At 58.3% G+C, this 20,579-nt stretch overlaps 1 protein-coding gene across 4 annotated transcripts; it reads left to right on the top strand.

The window, feature by feature from the left end:
• The first annotated feature begins 6,093 nt into the window (after nt 1–6,093).
• On the top strand, nt 6,094–20,285 carry FAM78A (family with sequence similarity 78 member A). 4 transcript variants are annotated; one of them, XM_061154381.1, is made up of 2 exons: nt 6,094–7,020; nt 17,230–20,285. In XM_061154381.1, exons 1-2 carry the CDS (start codon nt 6,698–6,700, stop codon nt 17,756–17,758), a joined length of 852 nt encoding a protein of 283 aa, XP_061010364.1. In that variant the 5' UTR covers nt 6,094–6,697; the 3' UTR covers nt 17,759–20,285. The 4 variants fall into 4 exon arrangements, with proteins under 4 accessions (XP_061010364.1, XP_061010366.1, XP_061010365.1 ...); XM_061154383.1 differs by lacking the exon at nt 6,094–7,020 and adding an exon at nt 10,413–10,509; XM_061154382.1 differs by lacking the exon at nt 6,094–7,020 and adding an exon at nt 11,583–11,861.
• Nucleotides 20,286–20,579: the final 294 nt, after the last annotated feature.

A 20,579-nucleotide genomic window follows, 5' to 3' on the forward strand; every position in this document is an offset into this window, starting at 1 on the left:
TTGTCTGTCCAGGCCCTGCCTGTGTTCCCCAGTGTCTTCTGAGCCCCCAGCCCAGGTGTCCGGTCAACACGGGGGAGGGAATGCACAGGCCTGAGATGGTGGAGAGGCCAGCTGATCAGACCTAGAAGAAATGTGTGCCTGAGCCTTTGGCTGGAAAGATTTGAGGCCACCCCAGGCACCTGATTTTATGCAGGGCCCCATGACATGCCTTTGCCCCTGCAGAGAGAGTGAGGTTATCACAGACCTGGGGGCCAGGAGGCCCGGCTTCTAATCCCAGAGCCCTCCCTGCGTGACCTTGTGGGGCCCGTGTCTCCCTCTGTAGGGGAGGCGAGCTCAGAGCCTGCTCTGAGACCCCGGCTGTGCCGGCTTGGCCAGTCCCAGCCCACTCCCTGCAGAGGTAAGATGTCTCAGTCTGCCAGGTGGGCCCTGTAGCCTCCTCACCTCTTGACATGTCCCCCTTCAGCCACCTGCCCGGCCCACCAACCCTGCCCGCCCGTCTCCCAGATGGACATTTCAAGTCTCATCATTGGCTTCCTGTCTGGTCCCGAACAGTTAAGGATAGAACCCTGTCTCCCAGGGCAACAGAATTCCAGCACTTAACATTTCCATCTGCAAAACAAGGGCTTTCCCACCTGTGAAATGCCTTTCTGGTCTCATGATGACTGCACTCTTGAGACTGAGAGCTCTTGGAGGACCAGCTGTGGCCCTGCAGATGGTGACTGCTGCCATGAAATTAAAAGACACTTGCTCCTTGGAAGGAAATCTATGACAAACCTAGACAGCATATTCAAAAGTAGAGACATCACTTTGCCAACAAAGTAGTCAAAGCTATGGTTTTTCCAGTAGTCATGTATGGATGTGAGAGTTGGACCATCAAGAAGGCTGAGTGCTGAAGAACTGATGCTTTCAAACTGTGGTGCTGGAGAAGACTCTTGAGAGTCCCTTGGACAGCAAGGAGATCCAACCAGTCAATCAATCCTAAAGAAAGTCAACCCTGAATATTCATTGGAAAGATTGATGCTGAAGCTGAAGCTCCAATAGTTTGGCTACCTGATGTGAAGAGCCGACTCATTGGAAAAGACCCTGACGCTGGGAAAGATCGAAGGCAGGAGGAGAAGGGGACAACAGAGGATGAGAAGGTTGGATGGCATCACTGACTCAATGGACATGAGTTTGAGCAAACTCTGGGAGATAGTGGAGGACAGGGGAGGCTGGTGTGCTGCGGTCCATGAGGTCACAAAGAGTCGGATGACTTAGCAGCTGGACAACAACAACTGCAGGGAATGCTGATGAGAATGGCTGCTACATCAAATCCGCCAGCCTCCAGGTCTAAGAGCTGGGTGGGCGGGTTCCATCCCCTCCTCTTTCTTCATCAGGTCTCAGTATCCTCATAGGTGGAATGGGCTGGTGATGGGACCGGCTCGTGGGGTTGTCATGGAGAGCCATGAAGCTGATGCATGCAGACACCCTGGCTACAGTGATGTTCAGTGAGGAGACCCTGCATCCAGTTCTTTCTGCGGACCTGGGAGGGCTCTGGACTCATTGGTGCTGTGTGTTAAAATCCAGCTCAGGGAGTTCTCTGGTGGTTCAGAGGCTAGGACTCCGAGGTCCCCATGCAGGGAGCCCGGGTTTGATCCCTGGTCAGGGAACTGGATCCCACATGCCGCAACTAAGGATCCTGAGTGCCGAAACTGTGACCTGGCACCGTCAATGAATGTGTGTGTGTGTGTGTGTGTGTTTATAAACCCAGCTGGGTGCGGTCAGGTTGTTTCTCCCTCTGGTTTGCTGTGTGATTTGGGGTTTTCACCTCTCTGGGCCAACGTGCTGCGAACTGAGGAACTTTGCCTTCCCACCATCGGCACTTGGAGCTCCCAAGTTGCCACCTTGGGGAGTTCACCACCCCCGAGGGGGGGATGGGGTTGTGCCTCCTGACCTCTGCTCTTTCCCCTTCACCAGTGACATCAACGCAGAGAAGTCTGGGAGACTGAGGTCTGAGGGGGGCATGTGAGCGTCCCCGTGGTGCTGGGCACATCACAAGCAGATGACCCCTTCCTCTTTTCTGCAGACGCCAGCTTTTCAGTCTCGTGTGGAGGCCTCATGGGCCCTCACATATGCTGAGACAGCCGTGGGTCTGTGCACAACACCCACAGACTCCAGAAAACGCTGAGCAGGAAGCAGGGCTGCACAGAGGCAGGAGCGCTGGAGGGCGCAAGAGCTAGGGAAGCCACCAGGCCTCGGAGGGCCCGTGGGGAGCCGGGGCAGGGGAGGCAGGTGTGGGCTGGCCCTTTCAGACCCGCCATCGCTCAAGGTGGGCCCCAGGGGTGCCCGTCCTTAGCTCAGAGCCTGGGAAAAAGGCCCCCAGACACTGCCTGCGCTCTCCCTCTGCAGAACTGGCCCTTGAACTAGCCGGAGACAAAATACTGCCTAGGAGGTGACATGGAAGAGGAGGCATCTTTGGGGCTGAGGGTCAGGTGTTTTCTATTTTTTGCTCACCCCACGGGCACCCCAGTACTCTTCTGGTGGGACTTACCAGACACAGGGTTTTCTAGTGTCACTTCCACCAGGGCTCAGAGGGGGCTGGCCCCCAGGCAAGGGGGGCATGCCTAGAGGAGGAGATAAGTGGGCTTTGAACTTGGCCAGATCTAGGTGGGCATGCAGACTCTGAAAAACCTGACCTATGGGTCTCTCTGTCCAGCCCACCTCCTGGGGCCCAGGAGGTCAGAAGAGACAATATCTGCTCAGTGGTGTGGTGGTAAAGAACCCACCTGCCAATGCAGGAGACATAAGAGATGTGGGTTCAATCCCTGGATTGGGACAAGCCCCTGGAGAAGCAAACGGCAACTCACTCCAGTATTCTTCCCAGAAGAATTCCATGGACAGAGGAGCCTGGCAGGCTACAGTCCAGGGGGTCGCAAAGAGTTGGACACGACTGACGTGACTTAGCACGCACGCATATGGACACGTGGTACACACCTTATCATCATCATCATCATCATCATCATGAACCCAGGTCAACCAAGCCCAGAACTGCAGGGTGTGATGTCACTTCTAAGAGACATCAAGGACACTTGACTCTTGGAAATCATCTCCGGGTGCCTGGCCGCTTAGGAGGCACTTTAGGGTTCTGACTTCTGTTCTTTCACGTCGGATGAGCAAGAAGTGCAGGCTTCCCCTGTGGCTCAGCGGTAAAGAATCCGCCTGCAAAGCAGGAGACCCAGGTTCTTTCCCTGGGTTGGGAAGATCCCCTGGAGAAAGGGACTGGCTATCCACTCCAGTATTCTAGGCACTGGAGCTGATGTGTGGGCAGATGAGATGGACACCCCCAAAGTTAATATCTTATCTCTATATAAAGTGAACAGCATAATAATTCACCCACCAGCTGAAGTGGGTGAAGGCTGAGGTGCATCCAAGAAGGGCAGGATGTTTGGTGGAGGCCACAGGTTCATGGCAGGGAGAAGACGCTGTGGGTTGAGGCCAGGAAAAGCTTCTTCCCGGAAGTGGAAATTTACACGGGGTCCCTCAGAGCCCTGTGGGGTTCCTCCCTCCTGGCAGTAGGCAGATCCCGAGGGCCACCACACCTTGGTCTCAGTCAGCAGGACCAGGAATAAACCACTTACTAGCTGACCTGCCTGGAAAGGGATGACTCCTCATTAGGCTCAGGGCCCGTGGCAGTCATCAGGGCAAGGGCAGGGGTGCAGCTGGGCACGACGCAGTGGCCACCTCGATTGGCCACTTCCTGCCTGTAGCCCAAGCTGGTTGCTGGTATGAGATGGATCATTTGGCTGGCTGACCACCCCTCAAAGAGGAGACCTCAGAGTGGTGGGAACTCTCCGCTCCTCCAAATCCTGCCCTCACTGGCTGTCAAGATGCTCTGGCTGTCAAGATGCTCTGGCTGGACCTACCTGCCCTGTGCCTGGTGGTGGGCAGAGTCATGGGAGAAGGGCATGGCTCTAGTGTGGCCACCAGGTTTTCTGATGTCACAAAACACCTGGCCTTTCCCCCTTTCCCTGGTGGCAGTTCCAAGGTGGGGGTTAGTCGGGGGTGGGTCCTGGTTCGGAGATGTTTAGAGAGGTTAACAGCGATCCCCCCTGTCCAGGGTCAAACCCCTCTAGGATCTCTTCTGCACGTAGACCTCCTGGTTTCAGCCGGGACACCCACCTGGGTGGGACTGGCAGGCAGGTCTTGGAAATCTCCCAGCTTTGGATTCCCCAGGCTCTGTGAAATACACCCGATAAGCCTCCCAAGGGGGCTCTGGCTGATGGTAAATGAAATGACTAGGCTTGTCCAGTGTTGATCACAGTTGGGGCCCAACAGGCCCTGACCACCTGTCGGGGTGCCTAGAGGCCCAGCACAGAGAGCAACACAGGGACCTTTATCCCTTCTCCCCCCACCCCCAACCTCCCAGCCCTGGAGCCCTCCCACAGTCCTGCACTGTCTCTAACCATCCAGGCCAGGGCAACGTCCACCTGCCACCCCTCCGCCTGCCCTGATCGGGGAAAGCCCGCCGAGTTCAAAGGGCAAGAGGAGCAGCCCACCTGGACCGGAGACAGAAGTCGAACTACACTACCCAGAATTCCCGGAGCTAGCCAAAAAGGAAATGTCGTTTCTGCAAGGAGAGGCTCGGCTCCCCCAGCAGCTGCAGATACAGCGAGGGAGCGAGAGGGGGGCGAGGGGTGGGGGGGAGAGGATCACCAGGGGGGAGGCGGGCTGTGTGCGGGGAGCGAGGGTGCAGAGCGGGGCGGGCGGCCAGGAGGAGGCGGCGCCCGCTCGCCCGCCCGCAGCCGCCGCCGCCGCCGCCTGCGGACCCGCACCCCCTGCGGGGCCGGCGAGCGGGCGGCGGTCCCTGCGTGCGCTGCGCTCCCGGCCGGCGGCTGCGGGCGGACGCGGGGCCAGGCCGGCGCAGGGGCTGAGTTTCTGCAAAGTTTGACCTGGTTGCCTTTCCGATGCTGCAGCAGAGCGAGGCAGCGCGGGGCGCGCCAGGCGGCTGCGGCGCGGCGGCGGGGCTGAGCGGCGACAGCACGCTCACGATGATCATAAAATAAAGCAGGCGAGCGGGGTGGGGGCAAGAGAGCCCCGAGCCTCACCCCTCCGCCCCCGGCCACCCCCGACCCCCGACCCCCGACCCCCGACCCCCACCCGCCGGGCAGCCCCGAGCTAGGAGGACTTGGGGGCCCGGGGGGCGTCCACGCCGGCCCCCAAACCCCTGCAGAGCTAAAGGACACTTCCCCGAGAAAGGGGGTGGGGGCTCCCCCAGGACGTACCCGTGGTGGGGTCGGGGGCTTCCGGAGGGCGGCAGCCCGGGCACGCGGAGCGGCCCGAGGGGCAGGTGAGTCTGCGGCGCCGCCCGGGTGGGGGCGTGCGCGCCAAAGTTCCCCGGCGGCGGCGAGCGCGCCGGACGCGCGGGGATCGGGGGGCCACTCGGGGCTGGCTAGAGGGGCATAAAAGCGGCGGGGCAGGGGCACTGCGCCCTTCGGGAGCCCGGGGAACCCTGGCTCGGGAAGGGGCGTGCGTCCGACCTGACCGGCCTGCAGGGTTGCCCTGCGCCCCTCGTCGGGGGGAGGGCCCGGAGGGAGTCTGACCGGGAAGGGGCGCCGGCGGCGAGGAGGTGGGGGCAGTGCCAGGACCCAAAAGTCCACGAGGCCCACTGCAGTGACAGGTGCTGGCCTCCCCCTCCCCGACCCCGCCTCCGGGCCGCGAGGTGTCAGCGGAGATGTCACGGGCGGCGATTATTCGCTGGTGCGCGCGGTCGTGCGGCCGCCACTGACGGGGCGGGCGGGTGTTGGGGGGTGGCCGCCGCCTCCGGGGAGACCGCCCAGAGGTGCGCGGTCAGCTCCGCAGACCGCGCGCCCCGCACACACGCGTCGCCGCCCCGCGCGTCCCCCGCAGCAAAGTTCGGCTCAACTTTGAGGCGGGCCTTGACGCCCTGTCCCTTCCACCTCCTCCCCCCCAGGTCCTCGGCGGCCGCGGCGAACCAGGCGGCGGCCCGAGCGCAGCCCCGGGGGCCCCCCGCACGGCGGCGGCGGCGGCGGCGGGCGGCAACAGCGACAGCGGCGAGGGGACGCGGCGCGCCCGCGTGGGGGCGTCGGCCCGCGCCCGCGAGTGGGCGCCGACGGGGACCCCGCGGGCGGCCCGCGCCGGGCGTTCGCCCTCCTGGAAGCTCCAGAGGGCCCCCAGACCTCGGCCGACTGAACAGAAACTGCTTTCCCATTGATTCGACCCGGCCGGGCGAGCGGCCGGGTGCGTGTGCCCGAGCGCGTGCGGAAGGCAGAAGGGCAGGAAGTCGGTCTCTGGCAGCCAGGGTGGCGGCACCGCGCAAGGGACGCAGCCTTCCTTATTTATGTGTCTGCCGGCATTTGCCTTCTTCGCCCGAAGACTTCAGGGAGCGTCTCGGAGCTGCGTTCCCCGCGTGTGAGGCACGGGAAGGGCTGGATGTCTGAACAACATGCTTATCCATTAACCTCCAAACTTTCCTTTTTTTAACCCAAAGAATATCGGTGATTTTTGTTCACTGCTCGCAGAAGAGAGAACCTAGGGCCCTTGAAATGCAGCAAAATCCTTATTTATAAAGTGGCCCCGCGGTAGTGATATGCGAACCCCCCGGACTCAGTGAATCTTCTATCCTATGGATACCGGTCTTGGGATTTGAGATTGAAGATCTGTACTGTCTGCACTGGGTCCGGCGGCCTCCATCCTGTCAATGCCCAGCTTCCCCTGGGACTGCTGGTCTTCCCTGGAGATCAGAGCGGTCCTGTGTGCCATGGGCTGCATTCAGAGCATCGGAGGCAAAGCCAGAGTCTTCCGGGAAGGCATCACGGTGATCGATGTGAAGGCCTCTATCGACCCCATCCCCACCAGCATCGATGAGTCCTCCAGCGTGGTGCTCCGCTACCGGACACCCCACTTCCGTGCCTCGGCCCAGGTGGTCATGCCGCCCATCCCCAAGAAGGAGACCTGGATAGTTGGCTGGATTCAGGCGTGCAGCCACATGGAGTTCTACAACCAGTATGGGGAGCAGGGCATGTGAGTACTGCTTAAGAGCAAGCTTCGGGGAGGGAGCCGCTTGAGGGGGGAAGGGGGAGGTGGGGGGCTAGAGAGGGGTCTCTCCAGGGCCAGAGGGAAGCATGAGGCAGACGTGGAAGTGCTCTCTGAGTCCTCCTCGTCCAGGCGACCTAGAGGGCTTGCCTGTTGATTCAGATCGGGGTCACAGCTCTGGGACCTTCCCTTCCACTGTCCCTGGCCTCCTCCCCCGGGGTTCCCGTCTCCCTCCCCACAAGATGCCCAGGAAGCAGAGGGACACTCCACTGGGAGCCTCTTTGGCAAAGCAGGCGTGCTGTCCCGGGTCACTGGAGGGGCTGGGGCTTGGCCCGGCTCAGGCCTCCGCCAGCCCACGTGGTCATGGTGAGCACTCAGGGAAGGAGAGACAGGCCTCCACAGCCTCCAGCCTTAGCGTGCAGGGCTCTGTGTTGGGCCTGATCTTGTCCCCCGGCATTTTCGGAGGCACATCAAGACCTGGGGTGGGGGGTGCTCTTTTCTGTTCAGGACGGAGTTTTGTTGCAGAGGGTTTTAGAAATGCGGTTTGCATTGCAGTGCAGTGTTTCTCTCCGGGGCAGAAGGCCACTTTCTGTGAACCTCCATTGTCAGTGTACAGAAGGCTCCAGGGGGCCCCTAAGAGCTGAGAGGAGCCCACGGGCCTCTTCTCTCCAGCCCCGTCTGTAGAATGTCCCCAGGATAATGTAGCGCTCAGTGTGGCCCCCTGGGATCCTGGCAGGTGCCCTGATCTTGGAGATGGTCACCCTGAGTGTGCAAAGAGCAGCGGTAGACAGAGAGGGAAGTGGCTTAACTTGAAGGGCTGCCTAAGACAGGGTGAGGACAAGAGCCGTTTCTGAGCACGAGGAGGCTTCTGAGGGCACCAGACAGCCCCCAGCTAGACCCCTGGGAGTGGCCATGGATGCTCACCCACAGCCTCTTGGGATCCACCCCTGCAACTCACCTCCCCCGTCCTGTAGCACACTTGCCCTCTGACTTGAAACTGATTTAAGAACCCCCCGGGGCCACCTGAAATTAGAGAGGATGGGGAGGGGACACCAAATCTTGTGGCTTCTCCAGTTGTGACTCTGATGTTGCAAGGACAACAGGAGGATCATGGAAAAACTGAAAACTAGGTGTAACCATGGCCACCCCGAGAGGCACGTGGGCCATATCTGGACACTCGTCGGCTCCCCGCTGTCTGCCTGACATCTATGCTGCAGGTCTGACTCTCCAAGTGGTTATTAAACCAGGCGGGGCTGTGGGGGTGGGAGCTGGCTTTCCAACCCAAGAGGGGAAACATGCTTCTTAGTTACTTGGTGTGGACCTTCCCTTAGAAGCCTTAAGCCCAAAGCATTCTCAGGCTTTGCAAGGCATTTGGGACAAATGGAAAGACACAAAGGTTTTTCTAGGCTTTTAGGCTAAGCTTGTTTTCTTCCCGAGAAAGAATAGGGAAGTCAGAGGGTCCTTCTGAATTTGGAAAGTTCCGTCCTCCTGTGAGCGCCAGGAAGAGGAAAGTTGGGGAGAGTTGAAGGGACTGAGTTTTGCGGAGATGGACGTGCTGTGTGGCGGGGGAGGGGCAGGCCTGGCCCGGAGCCTCGGTTTCCCCACCCGTGAGTCTTCAAGGCCTTGGGCTACCTGCGGTGGCTCCAGGTCCGATCGGGCACTGCAGCCGGAGGCAGGCCTGCATCGGGAGACCCGAGCTGACCTTTGTCTGTGCCAGTCCTTGGTTCCTGGTTAGAGGAACCGAGTGCACACCTAGACTGCAGTCAAGTGGACCTGGGCACCAGTCCAGGCTCTGTCCCTTTCCAGGGTGTGACCTTAGCCACCCTGACCCTCGGTTTCCTCGTCTGCAAATCGGGGCCACTCATAGGCCTTGCAGCATAGGCTTATTGAATTACGGGACATGACATTGGTCAAGCTGTCGGCCCTGTGCCAAGCCCACAGTAAATACTGCAGGTGACTTGTCTTTAACGCTGTTGTTACTATGATGATCCTTCTGTCAGATGGGGAGTGGGTGATGGGACCTGTAAAAAGAATCGTGGCTGAATTCAGACAGATGTAAATTACTCCTCGTGCTGAATTTTCTCCCTGGCCCAGGTCTTCCTCTTTCACACAGAGCCCATTCCCTGACTTAAGAATTTAACAGTTAACACTGTAAGTCACGCATGATTTGAGTTTTCAAGTGGTTGAAGGCTGTTTTCTTTATTCTGTATGTGTTTCCTTTTGTTCTCTCCCCTTCTTGGAACATGCCTCAACGTAGGGACCCCTGTGTCCCACGGACCTCCTTCTCCAGGGTCCACTGAGGCCCCGATGGAGATGGGACCAGCCCCAGAGAAAGAGCAGAGTTGGAGGCTCCCTGGAGGGGCAGGAGGGACTGGCCAATAATGAGTTCAGTCTCTGGGGTCAGGATGACCGCAGTGCTGGCTCTGGGGCCTCGGCAAGTTGCCTCTGGAGGTTAGGTTTTGCCATCTGTGGATGGGGAGTTAGAGTGCCGGTGGGTTGCTGGGAGGATTCGAGGAGAGGACAGCTGTAGGTGACTGCCCTGTGGCTGAAATGCACAGTTGGAAACTGCTTGATTATTAATCAACAAAACTGTATTAAGAAACTGAATTACCAAGTAGCATGGTTCCTCTGGCTGGTGGGGAGGCTCTAGTCTCCAGAAAAAGCCTGGACAGCTGTGCCTGCTTGAGTGCCAATGGAAGCATTTTTTTTCTTCTTCTTTTTTATTTTTTTGCTATGCAGCATGTGGGATCTTCGTTCCCTGACCAGGGATTGAACCCACGACCCTTGTATTGGGAGCTCAGAGTCTTAACCACTGGACTGCCAGGGAGGTCCCAGATGGGAGCATTTTGATAGGATGAAAAGACTCTTCCCAACTTCCCTATCCCAAACCTCCTGTTGTAACGAGGCTTCTTCACTTTTTTAAGCCCCGTGATGGGAAGGAAAATCAGGGGTGGTGAGAGGTGGGTGACCCGCGGCCTCAGGCTGCCTGGAGCTGCCCCTTAACTTTGCTGGGTCAGGGGCTGTGCCGTGCTTTGCAGGATATTGAACAGCGTCCCTGGTCTCTGCCCACTCAATATGCCACCCTCCCCCTGTCCTAACAGCCAAAAATGTCCCCAGACACTGCCCGATGTCCGCAGGAGGGGTGAAAAGTCACCCTGATTGAGAACTGCTGGGCTAGACCCAGGCAATTGGAAGCCTTAAAATGAAGCCCCCCCTGGGCTTTAAAGGCCTTGGGGAGGGATCAGCCAGGTGGCAAAGGTTAGGTTAGGGTTTCTGTTCTTGTATTAAAAATATTAATTCCAAATACTTAACCAAAACCCGTAATACCCCTAAACATTATCCCTGCTTGAAATTAATCTCTAATCCAGGAGGAGAACCCTTTTGAATGACATTGTGGGTTGGAAATGTTTGCAGTGGAACAATGCCACACGCCAAACCCCAGTAATGCCCCGGCTTAAAGACGAGAGCTAGAAAATGGTGAGTTTCTTGTGCCAGCTTGAGAGGATTCTATATCGTTCGGGGTTCAGCCTACATTGCTTTAAAAGCTACCCCCCCAAAAAAAAACTGTCGGAGACGCCTGCCTCCACAGCCCCGTCCTCCGCAATCCTCAGCTGCCACCTGTCAGCTGGCACAATCTTCCAAGTGACAAGTCCCAATTTCTCCCCTGTGTGTGGGACGCTTCACGTTATCCCTAATTTGCCCTCCTGCTGGAGCCCCCAGGGAAACTGGCCCATGGCCAAAGTCAAAGTCGAGGCTGGCTCTGGCTCCCGGTTTTGCCAAAGGGCAGGCGTGGGGTGAGGGGAGGAGAACAGCTCAAGAGATGGGGGTCTCTCTGGATTGACAATGCCACCTGCCCATGCCCTTGTCCAGCAGGGCGTGGCCTCCCCAGCTCCACCATCCATAGGTGTGGCAAGCTTGGGCCAGGTTCCCAACCTTTATGAGCCTCACTGTTCCCAACTGTGAAATGGGGTTGTTGAGGGACTAAATGAGCTGGTGCCTGACGAGGACTCAGCACAGTGCCTGCGTATACAAAACACTGGTTGCATAGTTGCTATCCCTACCATAACTAGCAATCATTCATCATCAATTACACAGTGCCTGGCAAGGAATCAGTACAAATTGCGGTGCTCTTCTTCTTTTGGGTTGGATTTCCCATACCTGCCTAGAGCACGGGAATCTCTGGCAATGGGACCTCTCAGGGATTTTGTAGTTGGACCTGGGATGACATGAACTGTCACAGGCTGACGAGGCCAGTGGGAGAGGGCTGGGCTGGGGTGGAGGGGCCTCTGCCCGGCTCCCCGGTCTCTCTCTGGTCTCCCAAGGACTCCAAGAGGTCCTCACTGATGCTGAGGCCGGGGCTGCTGAGACCTGAGGCCCCTTGCCCGAGGAGGCTTGCTCTGCTTCAGCGGGTGTGGGGTGGGGTCAGGAGGCATGGCCTGGTGACCACGTGGCCTCTTCTTGCGGCCCAGGCCTGCCCCGGGGGCCGGGCAGAACAATTGGGGACGGTACTTCCTCTCTGTGCCCGGAAGGCGGCCTCCCCCATCTACGGCCGTGGTGGAGGCCGGAGAGGGAAGTCCTTGTTTCCAGGCTTTGCGGTGGGAGGAAGTTGGGGGCGGGAGTACTGCCCGGCCTCAAAAGTACTGCCCCTGGACCTACCCCCGCCTGGCGATCATGCCCACCCTCACCTTCTGAGGGCGGAAAACAGAAGCTGGCATCTCCCGGGCCGTGCGGGGAGGCACCGGCTGCCGCCATGATCGGGGAGTGGCAAATGAAACAGGGAGATGCTTTTTCTCCCCCCGCTGATAGGATCTGGGTTAAAAATGGAAAGGGTCAGTAATGCCTGGTGTGAGGGGTACAATGTGGGCAGCTTCTGGAAGATGAGCTTTCAGAATTCCAAGTACATGGGACCTTCAACTCTGGCACTGTGTTGGGTTGGCCAAAAAGTTCGTTTGGGTTTTTTGTGTTGCGGAAAGGCCTGAACGAACTTTTTGGCTAACCCAGTAGTTCTGGCGTCTGTCTTAACAGAAACTGAGCCCTGGCCTGGTGCCTGGCGGGTAGTAAGCGCATAAAAAGTCTACTGAACAGACGAATCAATGAATACATGAATGGAAGGAGCGGGGCAGAAAGGACGTGTGTGGGGGCAGAAACTCCGGCCCCGGCCATCATGGCAAAGAGCCACGAACACCCCCAGTGTCCTGTCTCCAGGGCAGAGGATGGCGAGGCTGCTACATAGGACGAGGAGGGGCTCGAATCAAGATTCTGTATCATGTGATCATCACTAAAAACTCGACTGTATACTGGGTGTGTGCTGGGAGACAGCTTCAGAAGGATGTTTACCAGAGTGGGAGGTGGTGAGTACCCTTGGGGAGGGAGGGGGCGGCCCGGAAGGCGGGACTCTCGTTTCTCACTTTAGGTACTTCTCTTTGGCTTGCTTTTTAAAAGCAAAACAAAAACACAGCTTTTATAACTGAAAACTAAAACAGGTGCTGTTGGGCCCTTTCCGCCGCGTGGCGGGCCCTGGGACTGTGGCCCGGGCAAACAGGGAGGGGTGAGGTGGGAGGAAACAGCGGTCACAGGGGGGTCACACCTCTGGCCTCTGGGCACCTCTGGTTTCCTTCCCTCTCTACCCACAGGCCTTTGAGCAGAGCCAGCTTGGGGCTGGTGGCGGGGCCTGGGGCCATAGGGTGACCCTCCCCAGCCTCCGTGGGCACCCTTTGGTACAGCCTCAACCCCTTCTCTGGCCTGCAGGGAAGGCCTTTTGTAACCCCTTCAGACTCACTCCCCATCCGTCACACTGCTCGGAGCGTCCCTGTGTGTGTGTGCACGCGCACCCGTGCAGGCACACGCCGGGGGGCCCTCGACTTCGCCTGCATCTGACTTTCAGGGCCGTGGGGAGGGGGGTCACGGCAGATTTAACGGGGTTGGAGGAAGGAAGCGTGCCATCGGATTTGTGTTCTTAAAGATCGCTTGTGCTTCCGGGAGGAGAGCTTGGCAGGTGGCAGGAGGAGACCTGGGAGAGGTGAAGAGTCGTGGCTAGGGATGAGGCGAGGGGGGTGCGGGGACAGTCTGGAGGTGAGAAGGGGGAGTCAGGGATGGATTCGGGCGTCCAGAGGGTGCAGGGCCCCTGACATTGCTGATGACCAGGTCCCCACGGCGGCGTGGCTAGCGCCCATGGCAGGTCCCTGCAGACGTGTTAAGTGGCTTTTGGATGGCACTGCAGAAGGAACGGGGGTTGAGGGGAACTCAGGAGTCTGGCTCAGATGTGCTGCCCGCGGGCCCCAGAAAGCATCTGCGGTCCGGCTTGAAGCCTGGACTTGCCTGCTGTCCTCTGCTTTCCCACACCTCCAGGATGAGGGTGGGAGAGAGACGGGAAGCGGGCCAGTTTCCTGGGCGTGGCCATAGCGAGGTCCTGTGCCCTGAAGGGCCCCCGGCCTGGTGCCAGGCCACTGTCACGTCGTGGCAGTTCTTAACTTTTGAACAACTTTTTCACTTCGCGCTGGTCCCACACTTCCTGTGGCCACTGTCACCCTGAAGACCAGTGTAGGCTGGTGAGGAAAGGGGGGAGGATACGGGGGAGACCATGTCCCCTGCTCCCCTGTGGGAGGCCTGATAGGACCTGCCCTGGGGTCTGGACAGGAGGTGCTGGGGCAGAGATGGGCGGTTGCTCGTGTTCGCAAATCCCCCTCCTCCACCTAGATCTGGTGGTGGCTGGGCATCTGTGTGGACCCGAGAGCCTTGCCCAGACCTCTCAGTGACATCTGTAGCTGTACTGTCCTCACCTTGCAAACCAGAAGGCTCAGAGTGTGCAGGGAGTGGAAAACAGAGTGTCTGCCTTGAAGCCCGAGGTCCCCGCAGAACAAACAGGAAGTCTTCGAGGCAGGAACTGTATGGAATTATTCCTTTCAGAGCCCAGATAATCTGGAAACATAAATGAGGTCAGGAGGCCTCAGGTCACATCGGGGCTGGCAAATCCATTAGTGTGAGAGCACGCCTCCCTCAGATGTTCTCCGCGAGTTTGCATGTTTTGCTGTTTATCGCATACCAGGTGGTATGTGTTGACAGGCTTAATCATCACAGAAACCTTGAAGAAGGTGGGTGTGATTACCACAGTGGACCAGCTTGGAGCTGACATCTGTGACTTGACCAAAGCTGGTAGCCAGGGAGATACTGGCCCCGGGCTGGCCCACATCCCTCAGCTACTTACCCACACCCTCTTGTACCACCTTGACTTGGAGACTGGACCGAGGGGACCAGAGCTAGCTCTGCTGGGCTGCGATGATGTGAAAACAGACGCCCTTGGCCCTGGTTCTGAGTAATACGCCACGTGAGACACGGCTGTCTGCTCGCTCACGGGGACAGTCACCCATCTGTGACTGAGCCAGTGCCTGGGCATTTGGGGGGGCTGGTAGGGGAAAGGGAACCTGAAGCTTTGGGGTCAGAGGCTGAGACAGAGAGAGGGGGGCCATGTGGGTACCAAGCCTGACTCCCCCAAACAAGCCAGCTCTTAGGAAGTGAAAGGGGGCCTTTGGCGAGATGGCTTTCTGCCTTTAAAAAAAAAACAACAACAATTTTTAAGAGTGAAACACCGTGAGAAGGTAGAGTGGGTGCCTTCCAGGAGGCTGGATACAGGTGGGACACGGGCTTCTAGGAAATTCAGGACAGGACCCTGACCCCCTTCTCTGGTCCATGACGGCCATCCCCTCAGGACAGCTGAATCTCCAGGTTCACAACTGTGACCTCTTCCCTTGGAGTCTGATGAGCTCAGGGCCCCGGGCTGGAGACGGCCTATGAGACAGGTGTTACGCTAATTTGTGACCTTTTTAATGATATAAACAGAAAAATTAGCAAAATCACATTCCTAATTATCCCTCCAGTAGTGACCACATTTACTAACTGCTAACATTAAATGATGCATCTCAGGAATGCATTTTTTATTATGATTAAGTTATACATGGGCTTCCCTGGTGGGTCAGTGGTAAAGAATCTGCCCGCCAAAGCAGGAGACGCAGCTTTGATCCCTGTGGGAAGATCCCCTGGAAGAGGAAATTGGAACCCACTCCAGTATTCTTGCCTGGAAATTCCCATGGACGGAGGAGCCTGGCGGGCTGCAGTCCATGCGGTCACAAAGAATCAGACATGACTGAGTGACTAAACAACAAGAAAGATATACATAAAATTTATCATCTTAACTGTTTTTAAGTTCAGTGCTATTAAAAACATCCACACTGTTGTGTGTCTATTTCTAGAAAATTTTTCATCTTCCCCAACTGAGATTGCACCCATGGGACCCTGGCTGCCCATGCCCTTCCCCCAGCCCCCGGCAACCACATCCTGCTTTCTGTCTATGCATTTGAGTCCTCGAGGGACCTCATACATGTGGATTCATACAGCGTTTGTCCTTTTGTGTCTGACTTATTTCACTTCACCTAATGTCTTCAAGGTTCCTCCATGTTGTAGCACATGTCGGGATTTCCTTTTTAAGGGTGAATGATATTCCATTGTAATGGACCGGCCACTTTATCCATCATCCAGTGATGGACACTTGGGTTTGTTTACACTTTTGGCTATTGTGAACAGTGCTGCCGTGAATAAAAGTGCATTTTGTAATATATATTCTGGAGAGAACTGCTGGTGTACACGGGTGTGCAGAATTCTGGGGGCAAAGCGTCCTGAGTTTTGGTGTGGCAGGTGCCCAGGTCTCACTGCTCAGCTAAATCACCTGGGGAAAAAGACCCCCACCCTCAGCTTCCCTTACTTTACCTGCCTAGTGGGGTGGAGGTGACTGTTGATGAGTCTCTAAGGGTCGGGTTCCCCGGATGCTGCTGTCCAGCCACACATGTCCTCAGAGTGACTTGGGACAGGCCAGTGTCCTCTTCTGTCTGAGAGCTATTATTATAGCAATAGCCATGGCGACAGCAGACCTAGCAGACACCAGTCACTGGCCTTTGTCCTGTGCCCTGCCCTGGGCTGGCATGTTCCTGTCTGAATCCTTCCATGACCCCAGGTGGGACAAGGAGATGAGTCTGGGGCCCAGGGGGTGCAGGGACTTTGCTCAGGGTGTCACATCAGTGAGAGGGTGGCTGAGACTTTGAGCAAGGCCATTAGGTTTCCTGAGTCCAAACTCCACAGACAGCCTAGCTGCCTTCTTCTGCCCCAGGAAGACTCAGCCCCTGAAAGCAAGACGGGCTGACCAAGTGCTGCTGGTACTCAGCCGGGCCGATAGCTGCAAGTGCCGGTTCCCTGGCAGCTGCAGCAAGGCCAGGAGGCATTGATTGTATAGCTGGCCTGGAGGCAGGGACTGAGTATGGTGTTTTGAGATGGGCTGGTTAGGTTTTCTTGGTTCTGGTGCCGACTGGGCGGGAGCAATTCAGGCTGTACTGTGCTTCCTCTTCTAGGCGGGCGTGAGCAGAAAGGAAGGGGTACTACCCGTGATGCTGGCCGTGCTGGGCGGGGGGCCAGGGAGCCCAGACCCACACGTGGTGGAGGAGACGTGGAGGGGAGGGGCCAGTCTGAGCGAGGGCTCCGGGCACTGGTTCCTGTGCCTCTGGCCCGGGTGCTAACGCCGAAGCTCAGAGAGCGCAGGCATTTGACCTAGGTCACGTGCTGGTCAATGGAGGGACTGGAATCATTCTTAGATGTGCCGACCTCACGGCCACTGGGCCCTGAAGCTTCCTGTGAGCCCCTAACGCAAGAGAAAGACACTCCCTGCCCCCTGTGCGCCCTGATGTGCTGTGTGTCCCGGAGAGACCCCGACCCCCAGCCTCTCGCGGTCAGCGGCCTCTGCCCTCACTGAAATCCTGGAGCTGCATGTGGCTGCTCCACCAGCCACCGGGACCCGGGGTGGGGGGCACGGCGCATGTCAGGGCTCCCCATTACTGTGCGCTGCCCCCAGGCCCCTCCCTGGGACACATCCCCTCAAGGCCAGGGCAGCCAGGGCTTCCCAAAGTCCAGCCCGGTCTAGAGTGGTTTCCAAGGGGACACCAATCTGAGCTGATGCAAGAGAACAGGATGTGGCTTTTGGGGGGGGGGTGCCAGGTCTAGGGGAGCCCCGATTCCCTCACCTGATGCTGGGTTGTCTGTTTCCTGTCGGCCCTCCCCCCTGCCCCAGAGGTGAGCCCCCGGGACAAAGGGATGCAGACTAGCCTGCTGGCTGACTGGCTGGCTGGCTGGCGATGTAAACTGCCTTCCCATCCTCAGGTCCAGCTGGGAGCTCCCGGACCTCCAGGAAGGCAAGATCGAGGCCATCAGCGACTCGGACGGGGTAAACTACCCGTGGTATGGTAACACGACAGAGACCTGCACCATCGTGGGCCCCACCAAGAGAAACTCCAAGTTCATCATCAGCATGAACGATAACTTCTACCCCAGCGTCACGTGGGCCGTGCCCGTCAGCGAGAGCAATGTGGCCAAACTGACCAACATCTACCGGGACCAGAGCTTCATCACGTGGCTGGTGGCCACCAACACCTCGACCAACGACATGATCATCCTGCAGACCCTGCACTGGCGCATGCAGCTGAGCATCGAGGTGAACCCCAGCCGGCCCCTGGGCCAGCGCGCCCGGCTCCGGGAGCCCATCGCCCAGGACCAGCCCAAAATCCTGAGCAAGAACGAGCCCATCCCACCCAGCGCCCTGGTCAAGCCCAACGCCAACGACGCTCAGGTCCTCATGTGGCGGCCCAAGTTCGGGCAGCCGCTGGTGGTGATCCCGCCCAAGCACCGGTAGCGGCCGGGGGGGCGGTGGGGGGCGCCCGCGGGGCGACACCCGGATGAGGACACCGCTCAAGCGACCCCCCACACAGACTCTGCGGTCATTCAGCGAAATACAACCTTTCTACCTTCTCTGGCGGGGCGGATCTCACTGTGCGAATGCCCCTGGGATGGCCCCACCCCACCCCGCTCCGCCCCCGCCCTTCTGGAACCTGCTTTCCTCGGGGAGGGGGGAGACCCAGGCGGGACCGACCCCCTATGTGCACCCTCAGGGTCACCCTGGGTCTCCTTTCCTCTCCTCGCAAAATCATTCATTTGCAACAGACACCCTGAAACAACTGCTTTTTCTGTTCTTTTTTTAAAAAAACGCCTCTTCACGAGGTTCAGGGTCTGAGGAGGAGCTGGTGATGAGCCTGGTGGGTGCGGCGGGCCCCTCCAGGGGAAAGACACCCCCCCCCCCCCTTGTCCTCCGTCTTGCGGCCTTATGTAGACTTGCTTTGCCAAACTTTTGCCTTAAGCTGATTTTAAAGGAAAAAAAAAACCTGGAACAAAGAAAGCAGGATCTCTTTTCTACTGGACTTCGTATCTTCTGCCAGAGGCAAGGGAGGAGGGGGTGGGGAAAGAGAGAGATGCCCCCGAGCCCCTCCTCCTGGGTATTGCCCAGGTGGTCGGGGGTACCAAGGTAGATCTAAAACCAGCTGCTCATTCTTTCGTTTTAGCTGAGCCGAAACCACAGACAGATTCTGCCCCCAAAGTCCCTTCTCTCTGCCCCAGGTAGAACCCCATCCTCGACCCCCTGCCTGCAGAGGGGCTCTGAGCTCGGTCGGGCCCACGGTCCCGTGTCCCACCTCTCTCCACGGCAGCCAAAACTTGCCTTGGGTGGGGCTGGGAGGAGAGAGGGCGGGTCCTGTGAGTTGCAGGTAAGAACCCGGGGAATTTCCAGCATCTTGGTCCTTGGATGGGTCTGTTGGCACATCTCAGCTTTTCTCTTTCCATCCATACTGGTCCCCGATGCCTGGAGGGGGCCAGCCACCCTCCCCAGCTGTAGTTCAGAGGTAAAAGGGCCTGCACCTCCTTGCAGCATCTTCTCAGGGGACGCCCCTCCCAGATACTCTGGGGGGGCGCTGCTGCAGACAGGCTCCAGAAGGCAGACCCCCGCTGCCTGTCCTCACAGAAGGGAACGAGGGCCCCCCTAGCTGGGGGATGGTAGTAGGCCTGGGCCCTCTGGAGCCCCAGGACCTGGTCCTGAGTGACACCAAGCTTTGTTTTTTTGTTTTTTTTCATCAGCAACGTCTGCTGCTTGCAGGAGCTGAGGGAACACCCAGCTGAAGCCCCCTTCCTCCAAGCTTGCTAGACTCACAGCGACATCACCTGGGTCCCTCATTCTAACCAATCATAGTCAAGCACAGAAAACTGTCAGATGATGGAAACAAGGCATTTCTGCTACAGATGAGCCACTTGGAGGAGCCCCAGTGACTGTGGGAGGGTGTGGGTCACTGAGTCCTCGTTCTGCTCCTTTATCCATGGGATACTGCATTTATTCAAGGGGTGCTTTACTGCCCAGCCATCTCCCGAGCCCGCTCCTGATGGGAGGCGGGCAGCTCTCCTGGAACCACTGGATGGGGGAGAACTTGGTGTGGCCGGCGGCCCACCTGGTGCTCGGGGACCCCTGTCAGGCCCCGGGGTTGGGGGGGATTGGGGGGAAATGGCCAGCTTCCCTTGGGTGTGTTTGGAGGGATGCCTGCCACCCAGAGAGGCCACAGCCTCCAGCGAGGGGGATGTGATGGGTCCCAGGCCCCCTGCTCTGGGGACAAGCTGTGGAGGGGCCGGGGTGGTGAAGTCCAGCTGCCATGGACAGGACCTGGCCTCTAGGCGGCGAGGCCCTTCTCTGCACTCAGGTCTTTCTTGCACTAAAAAGGAGAGAGGGCTCTGGGCGAGGGGTCAGGAACCGGAGTGCTGCTTCTGGGCTGGGCCATCGCTGAGGTGTTCTGACGGGAGGAGGGGTGGTCCTGAGCTGTTTGGGGGCAGCGTCTCCCAAGCCCACTGCCCCTGAGAGGGAGCAGGGCCCTCTCGGAGGCCATCACTGCTCTGGCTGCCTCCACCCTACCTCCATGCCTACCGCATGCCTGGGCCCCCAGTCAGCTTGCTGCCTGGCTCACCCCCCATCCTCTACTCCTCGCCCCTTTCTCTCTACCCCTCCCGGCCTTTCTAAAGACAGGGCTGGGATGACCCTGGGGAGGCTGGAGGTCCGGCTAAGGATGCTCGACTTAGCCTGGGTCTGGTCCCTCAGCCTCTCGGGTCAGGAGCACAGACCCAGGCTTCTCACCTGGGCTCCCCCCATCCCTCCGGTGTCCCCACTCCCCGGCGTGGACACACTCCTTCAGCAATAAGGACCATCCACGGTCGTGGAGAGTACTGTGAAAGCAAACCAGTGCACTTACCAGGAGGCACAAGACTCTTGAAAAAAAAAAAAATGTACCGTGAACCTTTTTAAAACAACAGCAACAAATACAAAGAGAAATAAAATGTAATTTTAAAGTAGGCCTGGCTAGGATCTGGATGTTTCTGAAGTGGTGGCTTCACTGGCAAGGGGGCAGGGTGGTGGAGATGGCTCTGTATTTCCAACCTAGGGGGTGAATGTATTTGGGGGTGGTTATATGGCTGGAGCCTGGAGGTTCTGGTGCTAAGGGCATGGAACGAGAACTTAGGAGGAGGCAGGTCACTTTGCCGTCCACAGCCCGGGGACCTTGGTTCCCCACCCACGGCGCCCCTGGGTTGGGGCTGGAGGCTGGATATGGAGCTAGGACTCAGGGACAGCTTGGTTTTCTGGCGAACAA

The sequence above is a fragment of the Dama dama genome, chromosome 11, assembly GCF_033118175.1.
Source record: "Dama dama isolate Ldn47 chromosome 11, ASM3311817v1, whole genome shotgun sequence".
Classification (NCBI taxonomy): Eukaryota; Metazoa; Chordata; class Mammalia; order Artiodactyla; family Cervidae; genus Dama; species Dama dama.